The sequence below is a fragment of the Camelus dromedarius genome, chromosome 4 (genome assembly GCF_036321535.1).
Source record: "Camelus dromedarius isolate mCamDro1 chromosome 4, mCamDro1.pat, whole genome shotgun sequence".
In the NCBI taxonomy this organism is placed as follows: domain Eukaryota; kingdom Metazoa; phylum Chordata; class Mammalia; order Artiodactyla; family Camelidae; genus Camelus; species Camelus dromedarius.
The window spans coordinates 54,744,857-54,758,401 of NC_087439.1; the positions used below are offsets into that span (position 1 = coordinate 54,744,857).

At 35.6% G+C, this 13,545-nt stretch overlaps 1 protein-coding gene across 6 annotated transcripts in view; it reads right to left on the bottom strand.

Annotated features, from left to right (window-relative positions):
- Positions 1–12,088, bottom strand: part of PDE1A (phosphodiesterase 1A) — a 297,804-nt gene extending 285,716 nt beyond the window's left edge. For 3 of the 6 annotated variants that reach the window (XM_010991573.3, XM_010991567.3, XM_010991603.3), the window contains exons 1-2: positions 11,585–11,716; positions 11,248–11,358 (exon numbers count right to left, since the gene is read on the bottom strand). In XM_010991573.3, coding sequence (XP_010989875.1) covers positions 11,248–11,348 — 101 coding nt within the window. In that variant the 5' untranslated portion in view covers positions 11,349–11,358; positions 11,585–11,716. Of the gene's footprint in view, positions 1–11,247; positions 11,359–11,584; positions 11,725–12,073 lie in introns of those variants that run through there. The other 3 variants (XM_064484963.1, XM_064484962.1, XM_064484961.1) reach the window with 3 other exon arrangements.
- Positions 12,089–13,545: the final 1,457 nt, after the last annotated feature.

Consider the following 13,545-nt stretch of genomic DNA (forward strand, 5'->3'; position numbering starts at 1 on the left):
ATACAAACCCCAAATCATCTCTTGGTTGCTGCATTATTCACACACTACTTATCTGGTTTCCACAATTTATTCTCCCTACTACTTTCATTCCCTCCCTCTCCTTTTTTTCCTATCATTTACTCCTTTGACTCAATCAAAAATTAGCAAATGTTTCAGAGCTTATAAATGTAAAAACTGAAGTCACTATTTTCTTACCCTCTTACATCTGGAAAGATAATCTTATACTGGAGTGATTCAGATAATAGAAGAAATATGTAAGTGAGGAAGAACAAAATTCAAAATCACTTTCTCCTTTTTCTTTGTGGCTGCAAAGAAAAGGCCTAGTAGAGTGGGAATTGGGCCTTCCCATGCCCTGCCTGACCTGTTGTCAGGGCAACAGGATGTGTGGGGAGCCCTGTCCTTCCCAGTGCCTGTTGCCAGGGTAACAGGATATGAACCATCTTCTCTTATGAAGCATGTAGTTTCCCTGCCTTATTCTATGTTTCTCTTCTATTTTGTGGAAAATTATATTTATTCAAAGAGACCAAAGAGCAACACAACTTCAATACACAGGTCACTGAGGAATCATGTACTGGAAGAAATATGGTAAGTGTGTACATGCCATTGATATTGTTGCTGGTGGAAATAACTGGAGGAAAATTTTACTGGACTCATTTTCTGAAAATAGGAAACTTAATTTTTATTTTCATAATCGCTGAAATATTAACTAACTTTTTTGGTTGGGTAAAAGAAATAAACGATAGGAGATGATGGAAGAGAGAGAGGAGTGGTAGTAGGAAAAATCTGTGGGAGCCAGAGAAGAATTATATGAAAAATTCAGAGGCTAAAAGCTTGATTTGAGGTATATATCAGTTGATGTTTTTTGAGTGCAACAATCTATCTTGCAATTTAGTAGCTGAAAACAATAAACATTTACTATTTCTTCATGATTTTGAAAAAGTTGAATCGTCTAGGATGACCTCATTCACATGTCTGGTAGTTGATGGTCTGGTTGGTCTAGAGGGGCCTCAGCTGGAATGGTTAATATCTGCTCCACATGCTCATCCTCCAGTAGGCTTGACCAGGCTTCATCCCGTACTGGTATGAGAGTTCCAAACAGCAGCAGGAGAGAGTAAACCCCAAATGCATAAGCCCTTTCCAAGCCTTTGCTTGTGTCACATTTGCTAAGATCCCATTGGCCAAAGCAAGTTGTCCAACATTCTAGCCAAGCTCAGAGTCAGTATGGGAGGGAATATCCAAGAGTGGATGCAGGAAGTCATGAACAAATTGGGCCATACTGTAATAGCAAACAACAGCATAAAAGAATTTCTGGACAATAGAGGGCTCTTTGGAATACTTAGATATTAAAGCAGAGATTTTCTCAGGGATGAAATAGGAGAGGATTATACATATAAAGACACTTTTTCACATTGGAACCAATAGGAGGTAATAAAGATTTTGAGGGTTCTAAGGAAGAGCTCCTTAACCCATCTCTTAACTATCTCCAAATACAGTACAGGAAATAATGAGGAAAATACTGTGCAACTTTAAGTAGTTTATATTCTCTACGGGAAATAAAGCAGAATAAGGTGATTTTTCTTCATTTAGGTGATTTTTTTCTAAAATAAACAAAAGGAGAAACACTCATTTTACTTTAAAAAAGAACCTCATTGTATGCTTAAAATCCTTTATAACATGAAAAGAACAGAAAGCATAGTAAGAATAAAATACCTAGTTTTAATCATTAGAACTCCAGGATTTATTCTTATTGGTAAATAAAAACCTTCAAGGATAGACATCCAGACTTTTCTACTGTGCAGAATTATCTTTCTCTGTTTGGATACCAAAGGCCAAATAAATTAGAATAATTTTGTAAGAGTCCAAGCTCTAAAGAGGCAAGAGAGTTTAGGAAAAGTCAAATTCCCTTGCAAATACTAGCTAGAATCATTGTTTAAATTAATTAATTAAAGGGGTAATTGTAGTTCATGCCCTAGAAAAGGAGAGAAATAGAACTAGGGAGTTTCTGACATCTACAGCATATGTCAAGCGATAAGTCCCCTTAGTATTCAGCCTTGAGTATGCAGAATTAGGCAGACAGATGGCAGGATTGTGGAAAAATCAAAGTAAGAGAGCAGTTTTTAATCCTGAAATGTCAGGTTTTATGGTGAGTCTCCAGTGTTAAATGGAATTATCTAAGTCAGTGATAAATGGAATAGGTCCAGGCCTAGGAATCTGATTCTCCCCCCACTAATAGGGAAACATTAGTTAAGTTATTTAATGTCTTTGAGGCTCAGTTTTCTCATCAGAAAAACAGGATAATTATGCTGAACCATGCAGATCAAAAGAAAAATATTTTAGAAACTACAAAGCACAGAAGAATTATAAAGGGCAATCACTACCATGATTCAATTATGAGGTGATTTTAAATAGTTTAAGCTAATCAAAAACATCATTGATGCCAGCGTCATTCAGTTTTTTCTTATCTTGCTCCAAATGCAGTTTGTTTTGAGCCACATCTTGGAAAATCCAGTTTTAAGTGGACCAGAGTCATCATACTGTTGCTTTTCTAATAGCAGTCTATTGTGATTTTCTTCTAAGTTATCAAGGACATTATTCATGTACAAAATTCCAAGAATCCTTTACTCTCCATGCTTATGCAGAGTTTAATTAAAGTTGACCTCTGTTTTCCTGCCCAGTAGACATTGGTACTTAAAAGATTTTATTACTTTTTCATGACTCATTATAAATTTATTTGAATAGCTACAAGTATCAAAATTTTGCCTACCAGAAATTATTTGCATTGAGCATTTTCTGGGCCTAGTTAATAAAAATTTATGTTTTTAAATATTTTATAAGATATAAAATAACATATAATCTCTTTAAACAACTTCAAGAAAGTGTAGCTTAAAGAAGACAAAAGAGTCATAATGTTTCATTTATTTGCCTCTAATAACCTGTTATCATTTTTATGTCCTTTATTAACAATAAATAGTTATTCATGCTTAATACTTGCTCCAATCAGATATGTGGAATACCTGGATTCTCATAAGCCTTTAACACTACCATCTGTTTAATGATGCTAATAAACAGTACAGTTCCTTTCATATCCAAATGGCTTACAGTACAGTCCTTTAGGATGGAAATCAGACTTACACAAATATTTACATTTGATTAGCTGATTGAAATATGTTAGAATAAAGGGCAAAACCTAATAACATAATGGTAATTTGGCATTTCCTAAAATGAATTAGCAAAAGGAAGTCCATGGGAAACCACAATAACTACTTGGAAATCAACTACCTTATGAACCAGACCTCGGCTGGGATAAGAAAAGACCTAAAGAATGATTTTCAAGCCTGAGCAACTCAGGAAATCAGATTAGCCCTGGATCATACATAATTATAGGGACCTAAAGTCCATTCAAAGGCCATTACAAGATGGTGAACAAAAGATGCTGAATCCATCAAGGCAATTCCTGTGTTGGTGAAACTCTCAAGGCCCGCCCACTTCTCTTCCTCAGCTCTCTCTTCCTATATAACCCAAGTTCCTGTCCCAGAGAAATGTAAATCCTTGAGTATAACTCTTCTGTTAAAGAGAACCCTGGGTATCTTGGTGAAACCACTTTCACTAAGCTAAGAGAAAGACTTTTCTCATCTTGACAATCCTGTTCTGTCTATCGATTCTGTTAAGAAAATTACCTGAAAAAAAATAGAATTCTGCTTCTGCATATGTTATCAGTAATAATAATGACAACAGCTAGAATTTTTTTGAATTCTAGGCACTACTCTAAGCAGTTTATGACAATTAATTCATTTAATCTTCCCAATACCTATGAGATTGATAAGGGTATTATTTCTATTTTCAGGTAAGAAACCAAGGCATTGAAAAAATCAATCAACTTACCATATAGCTGTTACACAGTAGAGTTGGAATACACATAAGAATGGATAAGACTATGGAAATATTAATAATTACAATGTTTTAAGAGTTTACTGTATGCCAGGTACTGTGCTATATTTCTTATATACATTATTTTATTTAATTTTCACTATCTTGATTCAAACAACATCCAGATTCTCAGATCCTAATGCTTCCTTTTAAGTGGAAGGCCCTTCAACTGGAAAAGTCTCCTAGGCTTCTCCTTGCTGCTTTTCATATTCTTTCACAGAGAAGGCAGAAAAACATTTGGTTGGTGACTTCTGGAGAAGGAATTAGACCTGGGGGTGCAAGCTGTCCTTTTCAAGGGGTGGGGAAGGGATATTCTACTCATGCGAAGAATGTCTCATCTGTTAAAGGTCATGAAGTAAATTTAGGAGAGGAGATTTTTGTCCCCTTTTGGGGAAGTCTACAGTTTTGAAGAGAAAATTGAATTCAGAGGTGCTTTGGCTTATTTAGCTGCAAACCAAAATCTTATCCTCCATTACAAGTTTAGTCTTTCAATAAAGCTGACATTTTATCTCCATCTACTGGACCTCTGTATCTATCCCTCACTTAATTCTGAACTTGGACTGAGATTATATATATCATTCACTAGCCCCCTCTCAGCGCAAGATCTTATGAGGTAGGTATCAATTTTTGTCTGTCTCAGCTGAATAGTCACCTCCTGAGAGATGTCATCCCTGACTATCGTATCTTCTCCAAGTAACTCTTGGTTACATGATCTGATGCATTTTCTTCAGGTCACTTCTTACTCCATATCAACTTACTTTTTGTAGTTTACTTTTTTGTTGTTTGTTTTGTCATTTAGAATGTAAGCTTCTATGCTTAAAATAATACCTGACATGCCACATAATCAGTGGATATTTATTGAATGAGTGAATGAATAATGAACAAAATAATTGGATTTTATAAATAAGTGAAGTTAATAATTTTTCTAGTCACTCAGTTAAAGGATAGAAGGTGTTAGACAATACCTGACTGTTTCCAGAGTTCAATTTCTTAATCCCTAAGGTATTTCACTTCAACAATGTCCATTCTAGAAACCATAACATAATGCTATGCATGGACTGAAATTTATATGAAGATTGTATCTGTACGCCAATATAGGTTTCATGAGGTGGTTTTCTTCAAATTTGTTTTATGACTAAAGAACAGATTTTTTAAGCTTATTTGCCTGATTAATCCATCACATACACAATTCAGTCATATAGTCATCCATGTGAGAACAGAGACTGAGATTTATCAAACAATTTCCAAGAGAGATAGCATAAACATTCTTGTTATACAGTTGAAATGAATCCACTATATATTTTCACTACGTATTCTCTACATATCAGAGCTTGGTAAGAAAACTGGTGGTCTGGGCATGTAATCCAGGGTTAGATGGAAAACAGTGAGTTACTTAAAGGCTAAGATTAATGGGTATCTAACTTCAATGTGCCACCGAGTGTGACCTAGGCTGGGCCCCATCTCTAGGCATCATGTCTGTGTGAGTATGAGTGTATGTGTGTGTTGTGGGGGTGGAGGATAGGAGTGATTATGCTGATTAAGCACTCTGTTATTCTGTTACAGGAGGCATATATTAGTTACTTATTGCTGCTGCAACGAATGTACCACAAACTTAGCAGCTTGAAACAATACAAACATATTATCTATGGGCCCAAAATTTGACGTTAGTTTCACTGAGCTAAGATCAAGGTGTTGGCAGGGCTACATTCCTTTTGGAGGCTCCAGAGAGAGATTTTGTTTTCTTTCCTTTTCAAACTTCTAGAGGTTACCCACATTCCTTGGCGCATAGCCTGTTTCCTCCATCTTTAGTGTTGGGAAAGACAAGTTGAGTCCTTCTCACATCACAGCACTCTGACCTCTTCTTCTGTCTCCCTCTTCAACTTTTAAGAACACTTATGAATATATTGGGCCCACTTGGATAATCTAAACTAATCTCCATATTTGAAGGTCAGCTGATTAGCAGCCGCGGTAACTCTGTCTGCTACCTTAATTCCCCTCTGACATATAAGATTTGCAAAGGTTTTGGGGACTAGGACATAGACATGGGCAATTAGTCTGCCTACCACAAGACCCCTAGACTAAATTTTAAGAAGCACCACTCTAGATCCTTTTTCTGGTGACCTTTCTAGAGAACCATTCTGAGAACGTCCTCTTTTGTTTTTGTTTTGGAAACAACATGAATAAGAGTTTCAGAGCTAGGCTGTTCTACATTTAAATCCAAGTTCCACCAGACACCAGCTGTTTGACCAACTAGGGGCACTTACCTCTTGAAATCACTGGAAAGAGTAAATAAGAATACAAATATATTATATCCGGAAAGTTCTGACAACTAGTAAACAATAAGCAAACTACTTCCTTCCATCATCTTCATTCCTAATCCAGCTATGAATCTGTCTCGACTCCTCCACCCTAGCTTTGGATCCTATTTTGGTAGTCTGACTGATCCAATTTTGTAGTTGGCACCACTGTAAGATTCAGAATTTTATCCTTTCATTGAATGATTAAAAAATATTTATTGCATTGTCTTCTATATGCCACTTATTATGCTAGGGACTGGGGATCCACAACCAAACACAGTGAACATAGCCCTTGTCTGCAGTAGCTTATGAGGATAGTAGAGCGTATCATGAAAAGGGAAGTCCAGGTTACTTAATGAGCCAAATATAGGAAACTAACCTAGTATGGAGGGTCAGGAATGATTTCCTTTGCAAATGAAGTTTAAGAAGAGATCTTTCACCATTTCTTAACTGGGTCTCTATTAGAATTTTGAGTAGGGTAATTCTTCCTGATAATCAGAATGTCCCAGGCTCTAGAAGACAGTTATCATGCCTGAACCTTGTTGTTTACCAAATACAAAAACACCCTCAGGCACTGAAACAACCAGATACATCCCCACACATCTCTAAAAGACTCCTGGGAAGCAAGAGCAACTAGCTGAGAGAGGAGAAAGGAATGGTTCCCTCCAAAAAAGAGGACATAATGAGCAAAGGAGGATGGGAGGTAAGTAGCATTTCTTTGGGGGCACCTTGGGCTTGGTTGGGAGGGAAAAATTGAGGAGGTATCGGGAGACCTGTGAAGGATGCTGGACTTTGAAGGGAGGACACTAGAAGGCTTTAAAGAGTTCGAAGCAGGAGAGTAAAAGTATCAGATTTATTTGCGTCTGACCTATAATGCTCCATCCTAAAGTACGATTCTACTTTGGGAACATGGTGCTGATAACTCCTGTCATTTTATCTTTTTGCCAATTTTTATTCTAAATATGTATTTCTGCTACATTTTCTTGGTGATGAGGGTTTGGGCTACTTTATCTGAGAACTGTACAACACACTGCCCTCTACGATAACACCAAATTGAAATTAGTTATAGGGTTATTATACAGTTCCTCCTTTCTCCTTCACTTTCTGCTCCTCTACATTTCATCCTTCGACTACTGAAGATCATGTTTACCACCAATCAAAGAGGAAAAAATGAGAAAAGAAGCTTAAGTCTTTCAACTGTTACATTCACTATTTCAGATCTTAAAATCTATATATTCATCTGGATTAGGAGAGATTAAAGAGGTATGTGTCTATACATTTATAATCAATTATCATATATTCAGTTAGGCTTTAACTGTGAAATCCCCATAGTCTTACCCTTATAAAAACTGAAGATACTGGCAGTAAGTACTATGGTGGTGAGTCTCACATTTTTGTCAATCGTTTATAGTTTTGAGCAATTCAAACTTTCCTCTCTTCTGCTGAAAAACTGAGTAGGATAACACTGATTCAGTTTTTACTATAACACCAGGTGGTTTTCCCTGATATTTCTACTTGATTACAGTTTTCTGGAAATACTGTAGCCCCTTAGATCAAACTCTTAACAACAGTGGCACTGACTAGAAAGAGCAGCACCAATGTTTTAAAATATATTTGATTTCTTTTAATCCACAGAGGAAGAGCCCTTATTACATTTAAAGACCATAAAACAAAAAAAAATCATGACACAAAAAAAGGATTATTTTTTAAATGAAAAAAAAACTACTACACATAAATGAAAATAAATATAAGGTGTTCAAATCAACTTTCTTCATAGGAATCAGTAAACTTAACAATCTTTGCAAAGACCAGTGTTAGAAAAATGTTCTCAGTATGTAGGAAATATTATAAATCCCAGAGTCACAGGAAACTTCCAAATGAGAAATTTCACCAGGTATTGAGATGGCAGAAGAAATAAGAAGTGTTTTCCAAATCCTAAACAATTGATAACTTATGGACAAGTACATGATTCTTTCAAAATGTAGTTTATGAAGGACATGATGCCATAGTCATTTGCTAACACTTCTACCGTCATAGATGGTGAGTCATTGTGTAGAATATAAATTGTCACACTGAGTGACAAATTAGTGGTAGAAGATGGATTGAAGAAAGCTAAAGAAAAAAGCCGTAACTATAAAAAGAAAATTAATAGAACAAACCACACAAGTCTACATCAGAAATGGGAAGAGAAAAGTGTTTCACCTTTGTTCCCATAAAGGAATAACAGATTTCTTAGCATATCACTGCATATGGTGTCTCACTTAAATATTACATGAAGGAGATTTAAAAAGAGCTCAATGAAAGAAATCAACAAAATGGTAGAGAAGAATTTAGTTCAATTTAGTTTACCAATGTTTTTACATGTGCTACAAAATTTAAAAATTATTTCTGTAGACTGAGAAAAGTGTTCTAACGTATTACGTTGTAGGAAAATGCCTATAAAATATTTTCTGTAAATACCTACCTGGTGTGGTTCTTGTTTTCCATATTTAAGGTATACTAGAATAAACTTTATTTTACTCTAAACTTTGCCTCTATTTTTATTTAACCTCAAAAATGTGTACATTGTAAATCCACTTAAGAACAGATTATCCTGTTGAAATAAACCAATGCATTTGTAAAAGTCTGCAGTAAAAGATCAAAAAATCACTTTGCAAACAAATATCTAAAGGCCTTCATCAAGTCTTTTTTGTCAAACTAAGAAAATTGTTGCAAAATTATTTGATAGCTTTCATAAGTAACATGATTTTAATTGCCAATACTTAGAAGTGGAATTCTAGCACTAGACATTTTGAGAAGCTAAAATTCTGTTTGAGTCAATATTACATTTCAAATAGGCAAGACAATTTCAGCAATGGAATAAGGAGTCCCTCATATCACTGCTTTGAATGCAGACTACACAAAAGACCATAATTAAACAATTTGGTTGTCATTAGTCATGCAGATTTTAGATTTAGAGCTTCTTGTTTTGACAATTCTAAACCTAGAATACTGGAAATGTCTTAAGTCAAAGTACAAGTTAAAATAGTAGTACCAAAATAAAAATTTCTTCTTCCTTTGATGCAAAAGCATTCAGTCATTTCAATCAGTTCAGTAATAATTATTTCAAAAAAACCCTATTATAAGTAATTTGGTTATTTAATGTCTCTATGTGGACATACAGTGGCTCTATGTAGACACAATTCAAAATTTATATATGCATATACGTAATTATATTCTACATCCATGTTGAATATCAAGTCATGAAGCTCTACTGCCGAATGACACTATCACCCTCTCCTGAAATAAAATGACAGGTTGATCTTTGAGATCAGTTGATAAAGTGAAAGTTAGATACCTTTGCCCTAAAATGTTAGGTAAACACAAATTCTCCTTTCAAATTTTTTAAAGGTATATGTATAAACTCACTACTGTACATCTTCATACATTCAAGTAACTACAGAAAAATAAATCAAAGACAAACAAAACAAAACAAACAAACCAAAACCATCCTGTCCTGCTAAAGGGAAGGAAATCTAAAATAGGTTGTAATATGAGATATAATTTTTCCGGTACAGATGTTTATCCACTCATTAAGTTAGAACACATATCATCTGATGACTGCCAATGTTTAATTTTCATCTATGCTAATTAATTTTGTAAGCTGTTATTTGCTCTTACTGGATTATTTGTTTCCCTAGAGAACCACATCTACAAAACCTGCAATTTCTAAATCTTCAATGAATCTTGGAAATATATTTCTCTAATTCATTCAAATGATGTAAAGATGGCTTCCTTTTTAAAAGTTATTCTCTGTTAAATGTTGCTTGTATTATTATTGTGCTCTTACGCCAGTGCACAGGAATGCCAGGTCAAGTGTAAGAAAATATATAGAGAGCACTATTTAAATATATAAACATCATTAAATACATTCAAATGGAAGAAAGTAGAAGGAATTTTTACCTAACAAAGTTTGATGTAATTTTCCTTTAAAAAAAATCAAAACAGCAACATTAAATTTACTCAAAGTTTGCATTTTATACAATAATATGTAAACACAACATTAGAAATACAAATCCTAGAAAATTTTCATTTCTCATAGTATAGAATTCCTTCAGCTATTACCATAGGAAAGCAAATATATGTTCATTTGAAGTCTGCAAATATGCTAAGCAATTGCAATGGCCTGTAAATATTCATATTTCACATTTTTATCCAAATGTTAAATCTGATTTTAAAAGTATGACATAATTAAAGCATGTAAACATAGTATGCTGGAACACTAAACAAGAATTAGTAACATACACAGGAAAAAAACTTAACATGCTGTTTAAATAGCAAGGTAAACAGCATTGCAATTAAAGTTTGGCTCAGGTACTTACATTTCATGCTTGACATAAATACATCTCTTGACCCATCTTACTGAAGTCTATTTTATACTATGATACTCTGTACTCTCAGAAGTGAATTGGTTAATTTAAGCCAAAACTCTCAAGTAAGTTTGGTATGCTGCTATTACTTTTACCACATAAATATTTTTCTTAAATAAATATTATTAATTAAGACATAATGAATAAGAACAATGGAGTATAATTATTTATTATCATATTAATCTCATCCTTGTTTTTTTCAAAATCTAATCACAAAGAAATAAGTACCAGTAATAATCTCTCTTTTTACCTGAGAGAAATTTTATTTCTGCAAGTACCCTGGCAAGCAGCTTTCCTAGTTACTTTTCTGCATATCTAAACCACATACCTAAATAACATATGCAGAATGTTTAAAAGAAGCCATATAGTACAACAGTGAAGTGAATTCTCAAGGAGTTACCTTAGTTTACATAAAACATGCAAGTGCAAACTACTATACATCCTTCAAGCAAGTTGTTAACTGGGAGTGACCTCTTTTATTTTTTAAAAGAAATTTTTTCTAAAGGAAGCACTAGTCCACAAAATCAGAAAGTATCAACAATTCATCATGTTAATAGTCTAATTTGGGGAAGGGGGGAAATAAAAACACAGAACCAAGCAAAGAGCTTACTCACATTCCTTTCAGGCGTTGCCACATTTTCTCAGTCTGTTCTCCTATGAGATACTTAAAAGTGGTGTTTTCCAATTCTTCGATTTCGGTAGCAGTAGACCCCATGGTGATACTCCTAGGGCAGTACAGTCAGAGTCAGTTTCAGCGCTAGAACAAGCATTCCTCAGTCTACTACAAATCTTAAACAGTTGTACAGTAGCACATCTTATCTATCAAAACATTGCAGATTTACAAAGCTGAGGGCAGCCTCTGCCGAAATTGCTATTGACTTTGACAGGCATATCCAATGCTCATCACATTACCCCCCTCAAGCAGACAGCAGTATAAACAGATCCTCTGACCTCACAGGAACAATCCGCACATGTGAGCCTGCTACTGTACTACTGACCGACTGAGTGCTCCAGCTCTCCCCAAAAGCAGCTCATTTGTTACTGTTCCGTGCACTGAAGCACATCAGAATTCCTACAGTTTATGAGAGCTATTATGCACAAGAGAAACGTGAATGACTTTAGCACACCAGAAGAAGCTGAATTCCTCTCTACCAACGGAAGGAGGGCAGGATGTAATATGAAAACAGATGGCAGGAATCAGAATCAGCAGCACCACCCTGAGAAAAAAAGTGCCTGTTTTAAATGCCAACATTTCTATCTCTTAATTGATCTGGAATCAAGAATTAAAAATATACCATGCTTTAACAATAAATTCAACAAATATTAATGACAACAATGAGAAAATGACATATAGAGCCGTACAGAAACAGACCGCAGAGCTCCACAGGTTGTTATTGAAAGAATAAGTACACCGATGATGCTGTAATCACGCTTATTCACCTTCTCCTAGCAACTCCACACAGTAGGTAATTGCCAATTGAACCAGTGGAAAACACGGCAGCTGCACACTGACTGCTCCGTGAATCCTCTGGGGATTAAAAAAAAATAAATAAAATGAAACGAGTGTGTATGCTTGTGTGCGCGAGCTGAAGGAAAAGGAGTTGGGGTGGGGAGGGAAGAGACGGAGATGGGGGAGAAGAGAGAAATTGATGCTGTGCTGCTCGTGCATTTTAGAAGAAAAATGAGAGAAAGTGGACATAAAAGGAATCAGAACTGAGTCATCTGCCAAGCTCCCGACACATGGCGAGCTTTCTTTGAAACAAGCACAGACCTTGAGTGTGAGCTTCGTAACAGCTACTGCTATCTGCAAGCTGCTAAGAAAAATATACTTAAAAGCAGTATCTCTTCTTGTTTGTTTAGAGACACAAATGTAGTTTTATTTCTCCCTGCAAGAAATCTTGCCTGCTACCTTGAGGTTTAAGGTAGAGATATTCATAGATAGTAGATAGATAACAATATCTAATATTTATTGAATGCTTACTGTGTGTCATGGTTCCCAGTACCTAATAGTATTATTTTTTTTTAATTTTTACAGAAAGCTCGTGAAGTGAGTAATATTTCTGTTTGACAGTTGAGAAAACTGAGAAATAGAGACATTCCTTGGATTTAAAGTCAGTTCTTTAAAATAGACACTATGATTTACTGACAAAAAATCTTTCACAGTAAAGTTACTATGTCTACCTAAACAACACTGACTGCATCTAGTAGTCAAAGTTGTAATATCTACAGTCGACCCTTTAACAACTTAGGCGCTAGGGTCATCCACCCAGCCTGCAGTTTAAAATATGCATGTAAATTAGGGTCAGCCCTTCGCATATGCTGTTCCCCCAGTATCTGCTGTTCTTCCGTATATGCAGGTCCACATCCACGGCGGATTCAGCCAACCACAGATTGTGTAGTACTGCAGTATTTACTACTGAAAAAAAAATGCATAAGTGGATCCACGCAGGTTCAAACCTGTGTTGGTCAAGGGTCGACTGTAGGTAAAAAGTATCTTTGCGAAATTTTATAGAAAGTGCCTTCTGAGTTACAAATTAGCTTTTCCACACTACCCAGGGAGGGGTCCCTACACATTGTTCTAGATTCCTGTGGTAACTTAAATGGAAACTTTCACAATGTCCCGAGCTTTTGATGTCCTGCAAATTAAGGAGGATGTCCTCAAAGTTCTTGCACCAGGAACCCACTTAGGTGGCACCAACCTTGATTTCTAAATGGAATAATCATCTACCAAAGGAGAAATGATGGCATCTACCTTGTAAATCTGAAGACAACAGGGGAGAAGCTTCTTCCGGCAGCTCATGCCATTGAAAACCCAGCTGATGCCAGCGTCATATCCTCCAGGCCAACGAGCTGTGCTGGAGTTTGCTGCTGCCTCGGGGGCTACTGCTCTTGCTGGCCGCCTCACTCCTGGA